Here is a 24,400-nt window from a genome sequence, read left to right as displayed (position 1 = left end):
ATTTCAGTGTTTAATCATCTGCATTCCTAGTCTACCTCCAGCTGGGGTCAGTTCCTGGATCATTCTTATAGCAGCTGAAAATACGCACAAGGAAGGCAGTGGAGGTAGTGCCTGCAATCAGTCTTGCTTCACCTTATTTTTTAAAAAGTATTTAGTGTGCTCAAGTCTAACTGATTCCCACTCTTCTTCATTATTTGCTCTATTTCCATGGACCAAACGTTTTTAAAAATTAGTTTCACTTTTATTTGTTTTTGACTTATATGCTTTCCTTCAAAAAGTCACATAAACTATAGGGTATTTTAATGTGTCTAAATTTTTTTCTGATTCCTTGTGCAGGCCTTAGCTGTAAGAAATTCTATATTTCATACTTCCTAATAAATAAAACATGACATACAATTCCTAAGTCCACATATTCAAATGGGTAAGACATTTCTACCTTTCACTGATCCCCCCCCATTGTCTTCTCTACCAATACACTAAATAGCAAGTCCCTTCAGCGAAGATACAGTAAATGTAATTTCTTTATGAAAGATAAATCATTAAGAAAACTACTCCCAGCAATCTGGATAACAGTATTTTGGGAAGTTACAAAGAACTGCTTAAAATAGCATCCAGCACGGAACCCTACACAGTGGGTATTCAAAAATGTTCCTACTTTCAGAGATCTACCCCCATTATCAGGTCTCTTTATTGTGGTACCCAGGTGTTGCAGGATATAAAATCCCTTTCACCCATTAAGAGCCAAAGTGAACTCAAAGTTATACAAATCCCATCAAAAACGCTAATGCCAGATAACCATGAAGAATAGCCTAACATGGGGTAAAGGGAGTCAAATATACGGGGGGAGGGGGAGGGGTGAAGTGGCTAAAGGGGATCAAATACATGGTAGCTGAAGGAAACTGGACTTTGGGTGGTAAACACACAATAGAATATACAGATGTTAAATTATAATGTACATTTGAAAATTATATAATTGTATTAACCAATGTTACCCCAATAAACTTAATTTAAAAAAAAAAAGAAAGAAAAAAGAAAGGCCTAACACCATCCTCTTGATGAAACCAAATGAGAATGGTTCTAAAATTCCAGACTCTTCCATCTACTATATCATTGTATAGTGAAAGAACCAAGGAGAAAAAAGCTAATTGCTATTAAAGGATTAACATCACACTGGGAACTGAACAAGTAAGTGAAGGGCTGACCAACTGAAGCTTCCCTTAAGAGTCCAAAACTTCAGGCAACACTGAAGGGCCAGAGCTAATTGAGCTATAGAACATGAAAAGCTCCTCAGAGTTAATGACTTCCTACCAGAGGAAGTGAAGGCTAGGGTTTATCAGCACTCCACCAGCCAAGTGTGAAAGTCCCAGACCAGAAATAGCTCCAATACCTGACTAATAAAAAATGTTCTATTCCTTTCAAAATGCTATTTATGTCTCTTTTGGCTCATAGTTTCCTTCTATATGTAAGAGAACACTGATCCCATATTACAGTAAAGAAGGCAATCCATTCACTTGTTAGAGAAAGATTTCTCCCCTCCCAGTTCACATTGGTCAAAGAATGTGATCCAGCAAGAAATAACAATGGTAGCAACCATCTGTGAAGCATTTAACATGTGCCAAAGAAGGAACTATACATACATTATACTCGACAGCTTTGGCAAGCTAAGTTTTATTAATCACATAAAAAAAAAAAAAAATCAAAGCACAGAGAGCCTGGACAAGCTGCCCAAGGTCACTCAACTAATAAATGGCACAGCTGAGGTTTCGAGGTTTGACCCCAAGTCTTTTCAAATCCTATAGTCTTTCCATTTCACTAAGTGGCCTTGAGAAACACTAGACATGTAACATTCATCTTATCAGATAATCTACATGTCATGTGTTTGTCTATGCAAAAAATCACTCTGGAAGGATATACAAGAAACTGGTAACACTGTCTCAGAAGAGAACTAGATAGCTAAGAGACTTGGCAAGAGGGAGACTATTTACCAGATTCTCTTCTGCACCTTTTTAAGTTTAAATCCTGTGACAATATTATCTCCTCAAAAAATAAAATGTATTGATTTTATAGTCTTTAATATATATAAATGGGGATATCTGAACATAATGCTTTAAAAATAGTATTTTAAACTATGCCACCAAATAATATAGGTTTGTTGACAGTCTTCATATCAGGGTCAGAGGGAACAAGTTAGGGACCTCTACAATGGGGCAAAGGTTTACAGCTGCTTTTAGGAACCCCTAGCCCTAAACAAGAGATGCTCGTAGGCACTATAAGAATTGTGTCACACTCACTTTCCTGCTGAAAGAATTAGCCAATAGCACGTTTACTAAACACGAGCTGGCATCTTTCTTCTCAGGCTTAAAAACTACTCTACAAAGGTTATCAAAGAGGATGAAAAATTCCCAGAAACAGGAATGAAAATAATTCAACACGAAAACAGGGAAGTAAACATTTATAAATTGTCATAGGAGAAAATTCATGTAAAGAGGCTTTGGGGTAGAAGAATATAACACAGAAGAGATACATAGAAAAAAAAAAAAACATGGAGAATAAACAGGAAGCTCCTTACCATCAGCAAGAGCAAAGTCCTTCAGATTCCCAGAAGGAGAAGAGGGGGAGGGGAGCATCGCTCTCCATAAGGAAGAACCTGAAGGCAGCTTGCCAACTGGTTAATGAGGGGTGAGCCACACCACCAGAAAAGGCTTGAAGTCTTTCTAGGGGAAAAAAAAATTCTAAAGAACTTGGAGAAACTAGGAGGTGGGGAAGGCCTTTAATAATAATACTGATCTCTTTCAATTGACAGCTGAGACTTAAAAAGGAGAAATGTGAATGGCTGTCAATAAACTAGAAGTTGACTTTCCAGATCATGCTGGAACACTCTTCTTCCCCTGCTTCCAAACCTTCTAATTCACCCAACAGGTGTCAGTCTCAATCCCACTTCTTCATTTTGTAAGTTTTTACTGCCTTCCAGCCAGGCACACAGTATTATAAAAACTTATGTCTATCTGCTCCCATCAGAATATAAGCTTGGAGAAGTGCAAGAGCCAAGTCCTTCATGCTTACAACTGCACACTCAGTATCAAACACAGTGCCTGGCAGCATTCTGATGAGTAAATATACAAATGACAATGGGCTCTCAGCCTGCTGAGAGTGATGTTCACAGGGAGAAGGAAGAACATGTTTGAACACGTGCTAATTTGATTATGAGAGCTTAAAACTGAAAATAGAGAAAGAAAAATTCCTGGATAAAACTGGGAAACAACATGAGAAGAAAAGCAATGACAGAGGTGACTATTAAGTCACAAAATATCTGAGAATTAAGTTGCCAATATCTTAACTTCTGACATCCACTACAATAAAGAGATCCAAGATAAAATTTAAATGTATGAATTTTATAACAAATTAAGACATGATCAATACCCATGAAAATCTGAGTTTAGTGGATTTGTGAAAACAGGACAGTATACCAATGGATGGGTGAATCTCATTCAAAGCTTAAAGGGGGAAGCAGGATGGCAGTGTGTCCCAAAATGATATTGCCAGTAGAAATCCACAAACCATACTAGATAATTTCTGAATGAGGAAAAGAGAGTAATGGATATGATACAGATGCTGGAGTACCCTCAGCCTGCTCAAAAATAGAGAATTTTTTTTTTTACTCAGATTCCAAAACTGGCATGCTGATAATGATATTAGAGAAAAGGAGCTTCGAGTACTTTGTCATATGCTGGATATCACATTTATCTTAAAAAGGGGGAGGGCAAAGAAAATCTAATAAATTCTTGCTGACAGTTTCATCCTAAAAAGATGAGGGAACCACTTTACTGGACTTAATCTAGACCAAAAAGACAGACTAGTTGAAAACTGAAAGAGTCTCAAAGAGAAAATAACTTTGAAAGTGTGATAACAGCTAAGTGTTATTAGAAGGAGGCAGTTAAGAGAGCAAGTTCTAGATGTGGCCCCAGTAATCCTAGATTAAAGACCCAGTTCTGCCACAGCCCTATGCCCTCAGGCCAGTCACAACTCTTCTTGCCATAGTTTCCTCTTCTAAAAAAAAGATAATGCCTGCCTATCTCACAAGATCAAATAACTGACTATCTGTAAAAGCATATGTAAACCTTACTATACTTAATTAGCTATATCATGCTAAATGAAATAAGTCAAAGACAAATACCATATGATTTCACTTACATATGGAATCTAAAAAACAAAATAACAAACAAACAAAACAGAAACAAACTCATAGATACAGAGAACATTTTGATTGATAGCTATCAGATGGAAGAGTAGGGGGAAATGGGTGAAAAAGGGGAAGGGGGAGGGGGAAGGCAGATGGGGGAAGAAAAAAATTTAAATCATTTCTTCAATTAAAAAAATAAATAATAAAAATAAATTTAAAAAAAAGAAAAAAGGAAAGGGATTAAGAAGTACAAACTGGTAGTTCCACATTAATCATGGGGATGTACAGTACTGCATAGGGAATACAGTCAATAATATTGTAATAACTATGTATGGTGTGAGATGGGTACTAGATTTATAAGGGTGATCACTTTGTAAGTTTGATAAATGTCTAATCACTATGTTGTACATCTCAAACTAATAAAATGTTATATGTCAACTATAATTGAAAAATAAAAATTTAAAAAACAAAATAAGCTATTAACAATCGCTAATATTTATTGTGTATTGAGCTCTAACTACCAATCAGATGCTGAGGTTTACAAGGGTTATCAAGTCCTCTCAATGGCCCTAGGAGGTTGATATTCTTATCCCTATATCATAGATGAGAAAACTAAGATGTCCCACTGTTAAGTAACTGCCCAATGTCCCAAAACAAGGAAAACAGTGGAGTCTGAATCAGAATCCAGGTTTTCTGAGTCTGGAAAGCCCACATTTTTATCCATTGTGTTATAGTGCTTTTAAAATGTCGATTTCATAAAACTAAAATCTCACAATCTAAGACTCTAAGGAAAAAATGGATGCTGGTATTTTTTAAAGAAATCCTCAAAGGTGAGATTCTGACGATCAATTATGCAATTAATTATAAATTAAAGCCATTCAAAATTTTTAAAGGGAAAAATCTGAGGAGACTAGTATGGTTGTATAACATTCTCCAATGAGATAGATAGTCACAAACACACATGTACAAAGGAAGAGGTAACAGTTAAAAAAAAAAAAAAAAGATAATAGAGTGGTGGTTCTGATATAAAGAAAAAGTGCCAGGAAAGTCATAGCTTAAAATGAGCCAAGGCTTGTTAATAAAGCTAAGGATAACAAAAAGGGCTTTGTGAGAACTGTCTAGATCAAATCCTACTTCTAAAGTTTCTCTATCAACAAGTACAATCTTCAACTTGAAGAAGGGAAGAATAAGCCTGTAGTAAGCAAGAACTAAAGCTCAAAATAGTACAGCCCCTAATTATTCCAAACTGGCTCAAGCCTCCAGACCTGCAAACCCTGACAATCCTGAGAGCATCAGGGTAGCCTGATGAGCATCGCTATAGACCTTTAAGGATGGGCAAGCTGTCAAAGCATGTGGAGCAAACAGTCCAATTTTCAAAAAGAGGGCATCTACCAAGGGCTACAAAAGTTGCCTGTCCCTGGCAACCTTGACATCAATCCTAGGTAAACTGTCCAACTGATTTTTCTTTCACATACATACACACCTAGCTCTGGCCAATGGATTCTTTTTTAAAAACGTGGGCTTTGAGCTTCTAGAAAGGAGACTAGGGATCACCAGGTACGATTTAATGAAAACATTTCTTTCACAAGAGAATACAATTGGACTGAAAAATAAAGGAATATAATACATAGCAGTGCTATTCAAAGTGAATTCTATAGTCTGTTGCACTGGCACCACCTAAGAGTTTGTCACAATGCAGACTCAGGTTCCACCACAAACCTGCTGAATCAGAATCTGCATTTTAACAAGACTCGCAGGTAATTCTTGTGCATGATCAGTTTGAAAATAACTGATCTACATTTTAGCAAGGCATTTGATGAATGTTTCATAATATCTTTGTGGACAGTAGGATTTCTTTCTGTTAATTTGTTATACATGTTTGCCAGGCAAAATGTTAAGCAGCTGACACACTTATTTCTCATAACCTACAAAGTAGGCATTATCATCTCTAATTTATAGATATATTAAGAAAGATTAAACAGCACTCACTACCTGCCAACCACTGTTCCAAGGACTTCATATATATTAATTTATTTAATCCTCACAATAGTTCTTTATGATAGGTACTACTATCATCTACATTTTACATATGATGAAACTGAGGCAAAAAGAGGTTAAGTAATTCACTTATAATCACACAGAAATTTGTAGTGCGGTTCTTAACCACTACTTTCTATGGCCAAGTGTGCTACCACTGTGGGGCATATAATAGTCCTTATGGGACAAAATAAGCAATCATACCCCAAAGAGTCAATTTAAAAAAAAAAAAAAATGACAGGATCTGCAAGGGAGAATTTTAAAGGATATAAAGAATAAAAAGATTTTAAAGGTAGTCCCTGGAAGGAAAGTGATAAATAGACTAATGTTTATTAAGAGTCTGAGGCCATGAGTCAAGCACTTTGCATCCACGTTTTATTCAACCTTTCCGACAGGCCCATTTGTAGGTATTAAGACATTTTATAAATGAGGAAATGAAGACCAGACAAGTAAAGGACCTTACCAAGTCACAATATTTGTGATGATATGCCCAAGATTTCAAAATCAAGTCTGACTCTAAAGCCCACACTCGTTCCCTTTATTTGCTCTGTATCTCTCCCTGGGCTGGTCCCATTGCTGTGAATGACGTAGACAGGACAATTGGTGATGTTGACCATATAACAGGAGGACCTTTAACTAAGAGAACAAATATATTAGAAAACAGAACACAGATCTAAAAGATCTAAATAGAATGGAACAATGGGCTTCAATGGTATTCAAAAGCAAGAGGCTTTGGAGTCAGACAGACAAGAGTTTGAATACCAAGTTCTATCACTTACTATTTAGAATGCAAGCAAGTTATTTAACCTCTTTGAGCCTTAATTTCTACATCCATAAAATGGAATAATACCCTATAGAATTGTTGTAAGAAGGGAGAAAATGTAATGTTTGTAAAGTTCTTGGCACATGATAAAGCTCAACGAATAACGGTGAACATTAAATCTAATAAAATGAAATTTAAGGTCAAGTGCAAGAAAGTCAACTTTAGAAGCACCAGATAAAATTTAACAGAAACATATAAAAAAAACTTAAGGATCTTAGTTGACTTGAATCTAAGAGTCAACAGTTTGCTAAGACTGCCAAAAATTACTGTGAATTTGGAGCTCATTACAGAAGCAATGTCCAAAACAAGTAAGCTCAAAACAGGAAGGCTTATCAGACTTCATTTATAATCTTCAAGTTCTGAGTGCTAAACTTTAGAAGGTCATTGGCAAATGAGAATAAGTCCAGGAAAAGATCAGAAGGTAAGAAGCTTTGAAAACATAGTAACTAGTTCCTTCCTGGTTCTATATTCTCTACACTTCACACGGCTGAAGCTACCTGACAAGTGCTTCTATTCCCTAATAACACCTCCTCCATCTTTATCTCCCTCCCCACCTACTCTGCCGCTACACACCCCTCAAATTCAATTTTGCTAATGTCAAATGGATCTGACAGGAGTGACTTCATGACTCCTGGTCCAAAACTCTAGGACTTGACAAGTCAGACCTGCTGTTAATCTGGCCCCAGCCTGCAGATTAGACCTGCTATTAATCTAATCTACATAAATTTCACTGGCACCCTGCTTTATTCCTGAGACTGAGCCCCACAACTTGTGCCCTAGGTAACTGAATCCTGAGTCTTTGTTACGTTCTCAAGAAACTGAGACTCTCCCTAAATGTCTCTATGACCCACAGCTCCATTACTCCTTCAGAGGGATACAGCTGGCCAGGAGACTACAATTAGGCAATATCACTCATCTCAGACCTCAGCTGTTTCAAAATCAGATAAATTCAGTGACAAACCTATTTATGTGCATAAAACAGTACAAGCAGATCAGTTATTGTCCCTAAGAGGTCATTTGCAAACCTACAAAAATGAAGTCGGGAAAAGCTGCCTGAAATCTGGCCATACTTATGGCAGTGCCCCATTTTCAATTCCAATTAGAACTGGGTTTGACTCCCTGGAAGGACCTAGACAGTAAAATCTGGTAACTCCTAGGTCCAGATTCTCAGGGCAACTGACAGTGGAGTAACACAAGCTTCCCTGTGGAATAGCCTTGTCAAAGCAGGCAAGTTTTCCTAGCTAAATCGGAAGAGCCTGTCTCCTTTCATTCAATGCTCCCTTGGAAGCCAAGAATCTCTCTAGGGAACGCCATCTGCAGGGGACATCAAGTGTCTCAGTACCCTGTTTTCAGCCATGCTAACATCATGATTCCGTTTCTATTTCTCAAGTTGATAGAGGCTCTGCTCTTTCTTTGGATGAGAAAAAAACATGATAAATGCTAGTCTTTAAGAACTTTGCTTTTGGAACGACACAGTTCTAGACCAGAACCAGATGATTCATGGAGTTTTCATCTAGTTCAGACTAGCTTTATACCTAGAGTTCCCAAGCCAGTTTGTAAATCCAGGCCTTCCCTTCCTGAAATGAGCCTGAATGTCTAAACTCATGTTGAGATGGTTCTCTAACACAACACAGCACTCTGGTTATTCTCTGGATCACTAGTTCTCAAATTTGAATGTTAAAATACAAATTATTGGGCCTCGCTCTTAGAGTTTCTGATTCAGTAAGTCTAAGATAGGACTTGAATATTTGAATTTTTAACAAGCTCCCAGGGCATGCTCCTTTTGCTGGTTGCTGGTGTGGAGAAACTACATTTTGAGAACCACTACTCTATATCAATAGTATTTCAAGTCATTCCCAGGACTATACTGGGAAGGGGGAGAGGAGGATGCTATATGGGTCCTTTTGCATCATAACATTTATGCTTTGTCCTACAAAGAAAACTGGATTCTCCTACAGAGTAGACCTCAACTGGATCTCACAGGTGAAATATTCAGGAGTTTAAAATAGATAACAATTCACATTCTAACACATCATTAAAATAGGTAGATTCTGTAACCAAGAAATGGTACCTATATATGAGATTCTAGGTTCAAGCAGCCAAACTAGAAGTAACACTTATTTTCTTTCCTTTGCCTCACCAACTATGTTATTCACTGAGGGAATTAAAACCTGTAAAGTGCTTAGAATAATAGTTAGACATTATTATTTTTCTTTACTTTGGTAAAATATACATAATACTTACCATAAGTACACATTCACAATGTTGGGTAACCATCACCACTATCTATACATAAAACTTTTTCATCACTCCATGACAGTTATTGTTTAAAAGACTCATTAAACAATAATTCCCCCTTGCCATACCCCCCCAGCCCCTGGTATTCTACTTTCTGTCTCTATGAATTTGCCTATTCTAGGTACCTCATCTAAGTGGAATTGTACACTGGCTTATTTTTGTAAGCATGTTCAAGATCCATCCATATTGCAGCATATATCAAAATTCCATTCCTTTTTAAGACTGAATAATATTCCATTGTATATATGTATACGCCACATTTGTTTATCTATTCACCTTTCATGGACACAGGTTGCTTCTACATTTTGGCTACTGCAAATAACATTGCTATGACATACATATATGTACAAGTATCTATTTGAGTGCCTACTTCCAATTCTTTTGGATATACACCTAGGAGTGCAACTGTTGGGTCATACGGTAGTCTTATGTTTAATCTTTTCAGAAACTGCCAAACTGTTTTTCCCACAGTGGCTACACTATTTTACATCCCCATTTCCAAGAGCAATGCTAATGCTTGTTCTTTTCTTTTCTGTTTTTAATTATAGCCATTCTAGTAAGGTAGTGCTTGGCCACTATTACTATCACAAGGTTTTTTATTAATTTATTTATTTTAATCAGTTTCAAGTATACAGTACATTAGTTAGACATCTATATAGTTCGTAAAACAATCGCCCCAATTGCTCCCTCCCTCCCCTGACCCTCTGCCTAGCCAACGTATTAATGCTAACTGTATCCTCTACGCCGTGCTCCCCAACCCAGTGACCATGCATTAACTACAAATTTGTACTTCTTTAACCCTTCACCCCATTCACCCAACCCCCAAACTCCCCATCTCCTCTATCCAACACCAAATTGTCTACTATATTTATTAGTCTGTTTTTGATTAGTTTGTTCTTTTTATTCCTTAGGTTCCACATATAAGTGTAATCATATAGTGTTTATCTTTCTCTGACTTAAATACCTTCTAGGTCCAGCAAAGCAATATCTTTTTCCATCCCCTTTCTTTTCATATGTAGGGGTCTTGTTTTCTTATCTATTTAGCCACTCTATCTTTTGGATGGAGCACTTAATTCTTTCCATTTAAGGTACTTATTGATAGGAATGTAGTTGTTATCATTCTTTGTTCCTGTTTTTGATACATGTTTTTTCTTCTTAAAGAAGTCCCTTCAACATTTCCTGTAATACTGGCTTGGTGGTGATAAATTCCTTTAGCTTATTTTTGTCTTTGAAGTTCTTTATCTGTCTTCAACTCTAAATGATAGCTTTGCTGGATAAATTATTCTTGGTTCTAGATTCTGGGTCTTCATCCTGTTGAATATTTTTTGCCAAGCCCTTCTGTCCTGCATAGTTTCTTTTGAGAAATCAGCTGCCAGTCTTATTGGTGTGCCCTTATAAGTAATCATCTGCTTTTCTCTTGCTGCTTTTAATATTATTTCTTTGTATTTAACCTTTGGCATTTTAATTATGATGTGTCTTGGTGTGAGCCTCTTTGGATCTCTGATTTTTGGAATTCTCTGAGCTTCCTGAGGTTTTATGTCCATTTCCTTCACCAGGTGAGGGAAGTTTTCCATCATTATTTCTTCAAACAGCTGTTCGACATCTTGATTTTCTTCAGTTACGCCAATCAGACAGATATTTGGACCCTTAATAGTGTGCCAGATGCTCCTTAAATTATTTTTATAGTTGTGGTATCTTATCTCTTGCCATTCTGATTGTGTGTCCTTGGTTTTCCCATCCTCTAGCTAGGGCATTTGATCCTCTTTTTTATTCACTTTATTTATTCCATTTAATATACTTCTCATCTCAAATAATGTGCTCTTCATTTCGGACTGGTTCCCTTTTATAATTTCCATTTTTATGCTTTTTTTAATTTCTTTGTTAAAGTTCTCACTGAGTTCATCTACACTTCCCAAAAGTTCATTGAGCATCTTTATAACTAGTGTTTTAAACTCTGCGTCTGTTAGATTACGTGACTCCATTATATCTGGATCTCTATTCTGTTCTCTCATATGGTTTCTGCTTCTTTGTCTTCCCATTTCGGCTGCATTTCCATGTCTGTTTCTCTGTACTAAGCAAAGCTGCCAAGTCTCCTGGTCTTATTAGTGTGGATTTGTGAAATAGGTGTCCAGTGGCACAGTCCTGAGAGGGGTTCAGCCCAAGACTCTACATCTCCGGGGCCACCTGTTAAGAGTCAGCAAGCAATGCACAGATACTGTGCTAATAGTTGCCTCAAAAGGCCACACCAAAAACCAAGGCCAGCTGCCTCCAGTGTGAGTCTAGGTGCTGCTCGGCAAGGAGCACCTGACTTGCTATATGCCTGGATGTGGCTTGGGTGGGGCCCAGAGCTGCGGGAGGTGGAATTTCAGGGAATCCTTTGGGCAGAGAGACCTCTGTTATCCAGTTTGATGACCGCACGGCTATGGCGGCACTGTGTCTGGCGCACTTGTGGAGGGGAGGGCTCAACAGAGGAACAATGGATACCAATGGCACTTCTTTACAGAGAGAATCTCAGCTCGGCCCTCACGCCGACAACTCGTGTCCCCCTGTAAGTCCCTGGCAACTGTAGCAGCACTGGTGCTCAGAGTGAGCAGGTCCGCCACAGCGAAAATCCGATCGTGGACACGGCCCCTTTCAGAAGTGTCTGCAGCTTCCACAGCCTTCATCTCACTCAGCTGCTTAGGACCAGGCAGCCCCATGTCCTCGCCCCATCCTACCATCTGCTGTTGCAGGGTGATTTCTTAGTTTCCTCCCTAGTTGTATGGCTTGTTCATCTAGATCCCAGGTGATTTTTCCTTGCTGTTTGCTCCTTGTTTCTGTCACAACTTTGATTTGGTTGCCAAAGGGATGAGCAGAGCCTCTATCATTTATGCCATTTTTTCCTTCCCCCACCCCCGCACCTCGAAAAACCCTTTTAATCTTGCTAGCTATATTAAGTCTCTCACCTAGCCAGAAATACCATTTTTACTTCACTTCTGGGGTTTTCTAGGCATGGAAGAGCTAACGTCTCAGTAAGACAAACGGCCTTTCCCAAATAAAAAACTGTTTTCTTGTGCTCATGTATTAAGTTAAAAGTTTCAGGCCTTTCAGTAACTCTTTTCTTCCTTTACAAATCTAAAAATTAGAAAATTTGAAAGTATATAAAGACAAGGAGAAAAACCTTTTTTTTTGGAAAAGTTTTTTTCAACGTTTACACTTGGCAAGAGAAAAGAAAATCTAGTAGTAGCTTAAGTATGGACAAGAACGAAGCAAAGGTATCATAGGAAAAATAACTTAAAAAGTTGTACCTTAAAAAAAAAGCAAAAATAAAAAAAAGAGAGAGAAAATAAAAAAAGAAAAAAAAAGAAAAAAAAAGCTGTACTTTCGTCCTAGTTATTGGTACAATATACCATATATACTTCCCCATTATGCTGATAACATTTGAAATATTAAGTTCCACATATAAAAAACGAAACACTGGTTTTATAAAGGCAAAGAGGAGACCTACAACATTTTGAGAAGTATATCCAGAGACCTACATGAACCCTCAAGTTCACTAACCCCATTAAAGCACTTAATTTTTCATAAATAAATGTACAATAAGCAACTAGAAACAATGTAGCCACATCTCTGTGGGAAAATTTACAAATAACTAAAACCAGGAATGTTCACCCACAAATGCCAAGAGAGCTTTTTCTGGTTTATATGTATATAGGTATGTCATACATAGAAGCACATGGTTAAGACAGATGAAGCTTACTAGAGAGAGCACTGCATTTAATCAGAAGAGTCTGAGTCCAATACCACCTCAGTAAATCTCTGAAGCCTCTGAACATCATTCCTGTATCATAAAGATAACCATCCTAAGCAAAACAATACACACTTTGAGTTGAGTGAGGAATAAATAATTTCAATACAGTTTCACTCATTCTTTCGCAAACGTATTTCGAAGTCTCACAATGTGCACTAAAGATGCAGAGATCAAGTTCCAGATCTCATCGTGCATAAGAGGTCCTCCTTTGTAGGTATCCCACAGTTCAAGAAATGCTTAGAGTAGAGAGAAATTCCTCAAGGAGAGAGAACTCCACGCTGAACAAGAACCTGGCACACAGCAAGACAATAGATGATTGCTAAATGAATGAAAAAAAATTATATTTCTGTTTGTGATCTGTAAAACCTTCCTTTCAGTCCACATTAACCTTAAAGGAAAAGGGATTCATACATAATGATCACTTCACTCACTGGAGGAACACAGACACTTCACAGCAACACTCAGATACATTTGGAGGGGAAAGCAAAAATGATACTTGCTGTTAGCATCATTCCATGACAGGATTCAGTAGTATTCTGCTTGTCATATAAAATTCCCCCATTTATGAAAACCCCTGCAAAGGCTGTGGAAATGGCTCCTTTTATCCTCTGTGATGGTTTGCCGCAAAATAATTAAGTTTTAGACTACAGTTTTTCAGTACGTGAAGTCAATTACAAAAAGCAGTATTTGAGAACACATATTTGAATACTAAATGTATTAACCAAAGACCTATCTTTAACTAAAAAGTAGGAACTTATTGTAACTTTCTAAGAACCACAAGACTCTTCAGATATAAACCAAGGTTTCTCAACCTTGGCACTATTGACATTTTGGGCCAAATTCTTGGTTGTAGGCCGTCCTGTACATTACAGGATGTTTGGCAGCATTCTTAGTCTCTACTCACTAGATGCTGGTACTACCCATCCCCCCATTACAAAAATCAAATATATCTCTAGATACATTTGACAAATATTGGGGCAAGGAGGTTAAAATCACCCTGGTTGAGAATTATTGAGATAAATAATGGAATAAGAATTTTTTCACAAAGACTGTTTAAGAGATGGAAGATGATATAAACTGTCATTCTTTTCACTACTTTTAGATCAGATGACATTTTAAAATACTGGAAAAAAAAAAGAAGAAGACAATGACCAGTGCACCTAAAAGTAATCTAGAAGAAACAAACCAATGAACCAGTGGATGGTGCAAAAAGTGTTTACAGCATTAAATAGTAAACAAGTAGCCTCCTACCCGCATTCTAGATACATTGCCCATGCATGGTAACTGTTAGAAGACTTAGGCTATCTTGAAATCTTCCATTTCATTGCTGCAAAGTCAGATTCTTAAATTTCTTTCTATTCTTATCTGAAAAAAGTTGTTTCTTGTAGCACAGAAGAATAATACTATCACAACTATTTACTGAGCATTTTGTACCTGTAAGAGATTTTACCTATTTAAATTAATCGCTCTTCCAAAAGCTCCTTAAGCAAAAAAAGACAAAACAGATTCAAAATTATCAAATAAAACACCTGGAGCCACTAAATATTCCTGAGGTTTACCTAAGATTCATTGCCATCACCTTCCAAAAGGCCCTGGTTTCACTGGTAAATAGTTCCATTAGGAAAAACAACCAGATTTGCATTAATTTAAATACTGGTATCTCAGCACTTCACAACATAATCCTAAACCTATATAGAGTATGCAGGATGGTTTACAAAATGTTATTGGTTTTAATTATAAAAGAACATATGGTATTATAATCTACAAAGCCTATTTTTAAAAAGACTGATTTTAGTAATGATGTATATCATGTAATAATGATGCAAATAAAAGCAAATGCAAAGGTAAAGATTAGCCAGTTGTTTAAGCAATGAACAAGTAATTAATGGATTAATGTCCCCAGATACTTCAATATTAAAGTCGAAAATGTCTCTCTTTAGAATATGCCCATCAATTCTGAGAATAACTTCTGGGCTCATAATAATTCTATAAACATGGTCAAATCTGTGTCACCTATACTGCATAAAAAGACAAGAACTGTATATGTGTGTTTTAGATGGGTTTGGTATTTCAGAAGAAACCAGTACATATAACATAAACTGTCTTTCCCAGAGAAAAAAGGAAATGCCTTTCTCAGAAGCAAAAACTAAAGAAAAAGTCATCTCTAATCTACTGTTTTGGCCTTATCATTTTACAGTCTGGACCTAAGAGATATCCAATCCTTAATAAAGAAACAACTCTTCCCATGCGCTCAGGATCTTCTTGGTCTCTGACTACAGCCTCCCATCTCCATGTCATCTCTGGTTCTCAAGAGATGTCTTCAAAATGAGATATGAAAATGCTCATACCAGTAGGTACAGGCCCTCTGGCACTGAAGTGTACAGGATAAACCATCTGTTCTAAGAACAGCTGCCCTTACTCCAGAGGGGTAATAAAAAAGTGACTTATTCCAGTGGCCAGAAAGGGCAACCAAGGAGCTCTTGAGTGGAGGTGTGTGTGGGGGTGGGGAAAAGGGAATGTGACAGTGATTGGTTTAGAAAAAGAAAGTACTCCCAACTGTCTGAGACAACAAGGCAGGATGGTAGAAGAGGTGTGAGTGGCTGAAATTGCACTGGAGAGTCTTAGTATCTGAACAAATAATCAGTTGGGGGCTATACCCTCTAATCTTGACACTGCAGTGGATCAACCATTCTGCTATAAAATGGGGCTTAATATTTAGAAAATGAAGTGGGAGTATCCAAGTATTACTATGTCTTTTCCAATACAATAAAGGTGTATGTCAGAAAATGAGACTAAAATATACTGACCTACAAGGAATTTTAACTGTAACCTCCACAAAATAGCTCAGCTCCATCCTAAAGCAGGATCTATCTTAAGGTTAGGATCCTTCGAGAAAACCTCCAAGTTCCTTAACATTCACGAAACTAAAGTCCAAGACCCCTGATATGCTCAGACATTTTAACAGAGTAAAATTCTCACATTCAAATGAGATGTTTACCTAATTGCTAATTACAATATCGTTAGTTACCAGCAACGACAAAAATAATGAGAATTCTTCGCCTTTCCCTCTCTGGAAGGCCTCAACATAACATTATAAATCACTTGAGCCTTGACATATAGTTACTTCCAGAGGGACAGATGACATTTAGCACAGGACATGTGAGGATGTAGAAAAAGGGAAGTTCTTGGCCACAAGAACCAGGACCAAACCCCTGCCCTTGGGAAAAATGCCAAAAATCGAAGTTTACTGCAAGGCAACTAAATTTTTAGCTTTAGAAGATTCTGTTATAAGAACAGAAACCAGAGCACATAATTACAGTAGGTGTTTGAAAACTACACTATAAAGTTACAAGATAACTATTTTCTGACATTCATAAGAATCCAAGCTAAATGATGGTCCCAGGGTGAATATGAATATTTTCCCCCCTTGGGATCGGTTTAAAGCTAACTTGACCTCTAAAATCTTTAACTTTTGGAAGACAGAGGATATCATGATGATGGCCACGTTTACTGAATGTTTACTATGTAAGCATCAGGCTAAGTGCTCTACACACGTTAGCTTATTAATCATTCCAACAATGTGAGAAGCTCTAAGCAACATGAACTCTAAATAAGAATTTTCTTTAGAGGCTTTGAAAATAAAAATTAGCTTATTTGTTACTGCAACTTTAAAGAACTCATGACCTAATTTAATGTAAGAGAAGCACTATATGTGTTATTAAAACCATCTTTGGTAAAATGAAAATACAAATAAAAGCATAAGTATTTTAACTGTATATATGAAACTAATTAAAATAAATAAATTTAAAAAAAATTTTAAAAAGCATAAGTACTTTAGAAAACCACCCCACCCTATCAATCACTACTTGGGAAATTCATGCAAAACCAAAAGACCCTAAAAGGCTATAACTGCTGAACTGAAATAGCCTCAGAATTCTAGTAAGAGTCTTTAATTTATGGTTTATTACAAAGAGACAGTTCTCTTCACAAATTATGCCCAAACAGATGAAACCCAAGGAGTCTCACTTAATTTCCTGAACATAAGAACATAAGACACATAACATACTTTTAACTATCCTTTGTGGTCATTAATCATAATTTAGCAAATACAATAAAATTTCATGTCGAGTCACAAATGTGAACATGTACTCTGAAAAAGTAAAATTAAGACAATAATATAGTAAGAATGACTATTAATACTGATATGTAGAAATTACCCATTACACTGTCAAATTTACAACTTTGCCAGCACATTAAGAAAAGCTTTTATATTTACGCATAAATGTATCAAAAAAGAATGTATTCCTGACACAAAAACATCTTGGTTTTTATAGTTTGGAGAGAAAATATTTGGCTCTAAGAATAGTTATTTCTCTTGTACAATAGGAAAAAATATAAAAAATTAAATTTTTATTGTGACTACACCTCAAAATGGAGAGCTGAAACTCTATCTTAAGGAAGAAATTATTCCCCAAGAGTAATTTCATCACAATTTCTTGCAGAGACTGTATGTTTCTGCTGGCAACATATAGGTCTGACTAAAAGTTTTCCAATTTTTTTCCTCTGTTTTTTTTAAACCATATTTTAAGCATCATCATCAAAACCAAACACACATATATCTATACCAAAACCCACAAAATTAGCTATTATATACCCATGTAGGCATATTAGTAAATTGGCTAATTGCTTCATGAAAAGTTATACTGTATATAATATAGGGAATATTTGCAGTAGAGGCAGAATAACCTAGATATGGGTGGAAAGCATGGCTCCATTACTTGCTAGCTATGTGCCCTTGGGCAATTTCCTTCTCTCAGTTTGAGTTTTCTTGTTTGCAAAATGAGGTAATAATTCCAATCTTATGAGGATTACTGTATGTGAAATGCCCAGTACAGAGCCTGACTCAAAGCAGAAGTTTAGGAAATAGTTACTGTTATTACTCTGTTGTAATTCCTGTAAACTCTTTAAAGACAAAGCATACATTGTCCTGTAATTCAACTGTAGGCTCTGTAATTGATAACTGAAAAAAACAAAAGGCAAGAAACATGAGTTACAAATGAGAATTTGGTGTATCTGTTCAACACATGCCTAGATAGGAAATGAGACTATGAAGTAATAATGATGACCTTCAACACTTTTCAAAATGAACAATGTCCTTATTTTTAAAAGCCATTCTAAAAAGAGATGTCTGTGTACAAATTACATACAGAACAACTTCCATTCATTCCACAAGTATTTCCTGAATGTCCATTAAGTGCCAGTCATTATGCTAGGCAATATGTATATGATGGTAAGCAAAAGCAGACAGTTCCAACAACCCTCATGGAGCTTTTGCTAATGTAAGCGAACAAATAGTGTAAACCTGTAATAAGTGAAATAAAGAACAGTACATGGTACTCTGAGAGCCAATAAAAGAGATCTAACCTAATTGGGGAGATCAAGGAAAACCTTCCAGAGAAAGTGAAAGCTAAGAGCTAAACAATGAAGAGGGAGTTAACAGTGGAGGGTGTTTCCAGACAGAGGACAGCAGCTACTGCAAAGACCTTGTACGTTTGTAGCCCAGGAGGAAACCGGCAAGAATGTAGAACCAAAAGGCTAGTGTGCCCGGAGCAAAGATGAGGTGTGAGAATTAACTAAGGACTCTAGACCACTCAAGAGGGACTGAGGCAGTGTAGATCATATTTAAGAGCTACAATGATCCCAAAAGCATTGAAAAGCCACTGAAGAAGCAAGAAGGCTGAAGGGAAGATGCAATCAGATCTGCAATTTGCCTTTGGCTTCTGGAATAAGAGCTAAGAAATGCAGATGGGTAAGATAGAAAACAAAAGTTCTGTCAGGATATAACAGTGGCTTGGAGACTAGGGTGATGAGGTGGTGGTGGTGGTGGTGGTGGTGAAAGAAGTCGATGAATTCAAGAGATATTCAGGAAAACCTGAAGATATATATGTAGTAAACAGGGATTGAGGGAGAACAGTGCCCAAGAAAACTTCTGGGTTTCTGATTTTCATGACTATTTAGAAGGAGACACCATTCAGGAGTGATCAGCTCCGGAAACACCTTTAAGGCAATTTTCACACCCCAAAAAGGGCCTAAATGCATTTTAATTTTGCTTGACCTATGTTAACTCAGTTTGAGCCCCTACTTTACTTATGAGATAGGGTTCCGAAAAGATTTTTCACTATTTCTAAATATCAAATTGACTCTGGAAAGTACAAGATTTTCCAACATTGGAGATATTTCAAAGATTCTGCCACAGCTTTGAAATCAATTCTAAATGAGTTCTAAAATGGTTTGATCGGTACTGCGGCCATGCCAACCCTGAATGTGCCTGATCTCGGGAGCTAAGCAGGGTCAGGCCTGGTTAGTACATGGATGGGAGACCACCTAGGAATACCGAGTGCTGTAAGCTTTAAAAAAAAAAAGAGTACTCTTAAGAGATATTAAAGTAAAATATGAAATTTCATCAGGCATTAAAATAAGCAGAACTATGGTGCTTTTATGTTTGTTTCAATGTTTTGAAATGCCTGTAGAAAACTTGGTATTTTGTAGGAAAAGGTATGGTTATAAAAAGAAACACATAACTTCCCGATCTTAACATACAAATATTTTATTGTTTCCATCCAGTCTTTGTTAATGCCAAGCACATTCATTCAATATAAAATTTTTACTAACCACACTTGTATACATGTATATAACTATACACGGGGAAAAGCCAATACTTTATCAATACTATTAATACTCTAATATTTACTTTCCTTTAATTTTTTAATTTACAACATAATGTCATTTTCACAGTGGAATACTGATGCCATTAAGTATTAAAAACATAAAAACTTCAAATCTGACTTATCTAAGAAAAAGTGAATGAAAGAGTTCTGTCCCTTTAAAATCAACCCAACACATCACACCTTAATACTAAAGTATTTCTCTAATTCAAGTAGATGGGTTCCTTGGCCACCTGCTTGCACTAGGCCCTGACTTGCATTTCATTAACTCAACTGCAGTTATCAGAATATTACCACTGCTTGTACAGAGCAGAATTCTTTTTTTCCTCATGCTGATTTTATCTCAAAGCACCAAAAGGCAAGACTGTATGTAGTCTTGAGGCCAAATATGAAAAAAATGTCATCTCCACAGATGAGGTGAAAAGTCAAGGGCTTTTTAACAATCAGATCTTAAATAAGCCCATTAACCAATATTAGTTGGTAAAATTAGATTGTCTCCACCCTAGAGACTATGTTACCAAATGTAGTCCTTGGGAACAAGGTATGTAGAGCCTGAAATAGGTGACCAACACAGTTTATGTTTTCTTATTTCAGATTTTTATTTAAAAAATGGAATCAGACTATGGCTGTACTTGACCACTGCTAAGACCGGGTACGGGCTATGCCAAGAGACAGCGAAAAGCCTTTAGGGTTCCCGTCTCAGCTAGCACTTACCTATCTTCTTCAGGAGTGGTCCACGTCTCCACCTCAGGAATGTGCAAGAGGGAAAGTTATAAGGGCCCCGGCTTTTCCCTTACCCAAGCCCCCAAAATGATACCGTAAAACACTTCCTTCTGGGAACTGAAGGTCGTAAGAGTTAAGGGACAACGGAAGTCAATGTAGGCTTCGGAAAGATGGAGACAGTGTGACGAGATGGGGGTAGGTAAGTGGGAGTCGGGGATGCGCCCAGCCTGGGAGAGCAGAATAGGGCGGTCAAGACCAGGCACTTAGGGAACGTGCGAAGGCCTGGATCTTCCATACTCTGTCCAAGCAGGCCTGCCACGGTCCTCTGAGAAGCCCAAGGGCTCGTCTGAAAATCTAGGGCATCTATGTACTCAGTGCCCACCGCCACTCTCCTCGGGAGGAGATAGTCCCCGCAGGAGCCCTGCCCACCAAAATGTGGCTTTTCCTGCCCTAAAAAAAAAAAAAGCATGCCCGCACGGAAAGGAGCAAAACATTTACAGGATTGAAAGGCCGAAGGCACGGTGTCCTGCAAACGGGGCGTTGGTGGATGGAAAGGGAGGCCCCCAGGTCGAGGAACTTCAATCAACTCTGGAATGGGGGGAGGGGCGATACGAGGCCCTGAGCCTCCAGGACCCAAGGAGACAGAAGAGGTCGGAGCAGGAGAGGCCTCCGGAGGCGCCCCGTTTAGGGGATGACGGCCGGGGGCGCGGCCACCAGGGGGAGGCCACCCGCGGCCCGGGGCGCGAGGAGCGCGGCCGGGCAGGCAAAGGCCGGCGTAGGCCCCAGGGGTGCGACACGCCCACCACCGCGGCCCTGCTTACCTGCTCCTCCTCCGGTGTCAGCTCCGGCGCCATGTCGGCCTGGGGCGCGGTCGCAGGCTCCATCCCGCCGTCGCCACCCGCTAAAAGAACCGGCCCGGGAGCGCTGGGGCCCACGCTGTGGCCTTGGCTTCCTCGTGCCCGCGCTCAGCAGCCCGGGGCAGGCTCGCGCATGATGGGCCGGCGGGCCCGCGCCCGCGGCGGCCCCGCCAACGCCGCCGCTGTTTGCTCACGAAGGGCTCTCCGAGCTGTCGCTCTCTTCTGAGCGGAAATCCTTGTTTATTTTCTTTGCTCCTTTCCTCACATTCCCCCTCCTCTCCCGAAAAAAAAAAAAAAAGTGCAGGCGGGGAGCTGAGATTTAATCGGGGGGAAAAAAGGAAATATGAAATCAAGAACGTTCTAGGCCCAAGCGAAGGCCGCTGGCCTCCTGGGCGTCCGGCCTCCTCTGCGGCGCTCCCGCACCTCCGGAGGGGACGAAGAGTCCTCCGGCTGTGGGCCCCGGCGACCCGCGCGGCTGCCTCTCAGCGCCGTTCCTCAAAAGCCAAGGAGGCCAGAGGGAGGGAGGCCAGAGGGAGGAGACTGGACAACGCGCCCCTCTCCCTGCTCACCGCCAGCCCTGCGGCCGCCCGGGTCTCCCGCGGCTCCATTGAGAAACTGAGCGTCTCATTCACAAATGGGCGGGCGGCGAGGAGGGCCGGCTGAGCGAGGACGCCGTCCGGGAGGGGGCGACAGAGAGGAGCCCGGCGAGGTGGGTGGGGAGAGGAGAGGAGCCCGAGGAGGTGGAAGTGGGACGTGGAAGGGGAGAGGGAGAGAGTAGCTCGCATAGCGGGGCGCAGAGGGGAGCGAGGGAAGGGGAGCTCGAGGAGGGGGTGGAAGGCGGGCGAGGGACGGCGACGACTCCGGACTACGAGAACCAGAGAAATGAAGGCGAGAGTGTTAGTTTGATGAGGTTAAGCTCCATGGAGGAGGAAGAGAATAGTTTGAAAACTAGCTGCCGACGGGCACCTCGCCTGGGATTACTTTCCGCTATCACCTACATGTGAGGAACCCACAATCCTCATCGATTTCCATGTCACTTGCTGACAAAGCCCCTGTTAAGGTTGCCTGCGAAGTCCAAGATGCTCAGGTGGAAGAATAGAGCCTGCTCATCTCAGCCCTAGATCTCGCTCTTTGCCAACTGTATCCAGTAATTCATCACCGATGTAACTAATTTTAGTCCCTCGCAAAAACAGCATCCAATTTCGAAATCTTGTACAAAAATCACGCAGCTTTTGCAAGTCTTTGATTTTCACTCAAGCGTATAGCAGAGCTTGGGGGTCTTACAGGATACAGTCGTGGAATCAGTTCCGGAGTCACAGGGAAGGCAGGGCTGGGTCTGGTATGTTTTTGCATCATTCCAGACAAAAAATAAATATTCTAAAAGGGACCTAGCTAACAAGAGAGTGCCACAGCTAGTACCAAAGGCTGACGCCCTGGAGAACTTGGGGAAGACCGAAGGGAGGGTCCTTAAGACAACAGGAAATGCTCCTAGGACTGTTAAAGCAACCTCTGATCTCATTTCTGCATCATTGCAACAGGCTGCCCTTGGTTAGAGTAGAAACCCCTGGTACTCAGGTAAGTTATTTTATCCTTTGCACCAACAGGGCTAACTCTGGGTTGAGTTCATAACCCTGTACAGGAGTTATTGCATCCAAATGCTCCTCTGGAAGACACGCTACTTATTTAACACGTATACTTACATGCCAGGCACTGGGCTATGCATTGTAGTTACAACTATGAACAACAGTGGTGTCCCACATGTTAGGATATGGAATGATCCTTGAGCTATATTATGAAGTGAAAAAAGCGAAACAAACTGTGTGCATAATATGTTGTCATTTCTATAAAGAAAAAATGAACATACAGTTGTAAACTTGTTTATATATACCAAAGCTTTGGGAGGATACACAAGAAAGGTGTCAGTGGTTGTCTCTCAGGAGGGGAACCGGTAGTCTGGGAACAGAAAGGACAGGAAGACTCTTCCCTATATGGTCTTTTGTGCATTTTTTTTTTTAACTTTTAAGTATAATATACATATGGAAGAGATGAAATGTAAGTATACAGCATGATAAACTTCCATAAACTCACACACCCATGTAACCAGCACATATTCAAGAAATAGGACATTCTCAATATGCCAAAGCCCCTCTTAGTCACTACCCCCAAGTAACTACTCTCAAGTAGTTACTAACAGCATATGTGTAAGTTTTGCATGTGGATGTATAATTTTTTCAAAAAATGTTTTAATTTAAATAGTAACAAATAGTTTACCCTTGAACAACATAGGTCTGGTGTGCAAGTCCACTTATACATGGAAATTACTGTATAGTTTTTCTCTTTAAGCAGGCAAATGGCTATAGGACTAAGCTGGAGGAAGAAATGGCAGGACCTGAGTAGTACAAACCCTGAGTAGACACAGGAGAGGATGGAGTTTCTCAACCCACTATTTAGTTTTATATTTGTTTTGCAGTGATCCTTAGGACACCAAGAGTCATTATTTGTCCAGTCACACAGCTAATTATTACTGAGCTAGGACTTGAACCTAGGCATTCTAACTCCTAGTGCAGGGATCGGGTTAGGAAAATTAATAAAGGGAGTTTATTTTTTACTTATTTTTAATTTTTTTTATTAACACCTACAGCACCTGGTTTTCCTAGGTGATCTCCCATCCAAGTACTAACCAGGCCCGATCCTGCTTTTAGCTTCCAAGATCAGACGAGATCAAGCAAGTTCAGGATGGCATGGCCATAGAAAAGGGAGAAGTTTAACAGAATGAGCTAGGACAGAGAATACAGCAGTGTTTTCAGCTAGGAGTGGGGCTGGGGGAGTGTGGGTGTGTAAGGAAACAGTTTATGGAATTCTTGCCTATCACAGTCCTTACAGGACAATATTTCTAAGTTTCTGAGCAGAGATGTGCTCAAAAATTTGCCAAGCGCAAGGCAGCTGGCTAGTTCTGCTTTGAGTGGT

General features: G+C 39.1%; 1 protein-coding gene and 1 pseudogene across 1 annotated transcript in view; both read right to left on the bottom strand.

Annotated features, from left to right (window-relative positions):
* PTPN9 (protein tyrosine phosphatase non-receptor type 9) overlaps positions 1–22,070 on the bottom strand; it is a 66,437-nt gene extending 44,367 nt beyond the window's left edge. Inside the window, 1 exon segment of the mRNA XM_039856698.1 lies at positions 21,398–22,070. Coding sequence (XP_039712632.1) covers positions 21,398–21,460 — 63 coding nt within the window. The 5' untranslated portion in view covers positions 21,461–22,070.
* Positions 22,071–24,065: 1,995 nt separating this feature from the next.
* LOC120597958 (uncharacterized) lies at positions 24,066–24,186 on the bottom strand (annotated as a pseudogene).
* Positions 24,187–24,400: the final 214 nt, after the last annotated feature.

The sequence above is a fragment of the Pteropus medius genome, unplaced genomic scaffold (assembly GCF_902729225.1).
Source record: "Pteropus medius unplaced genomic scaffold, Ma_sr-lr_union100, whole genome shotgun sequence".
In the NCBI taxonomy this organism is placed as follows: Eukaryota; Metazoa; Chordata; class Mammalia; order Chiroptera; family Pteropodidae; genus Pteropus; species Pteropus medius.
The sequence above is the reverse complement of the archived record's forward strand: the minus strand, read 5'-3'. Positions and strand labels throughout refer to the sequence as shown.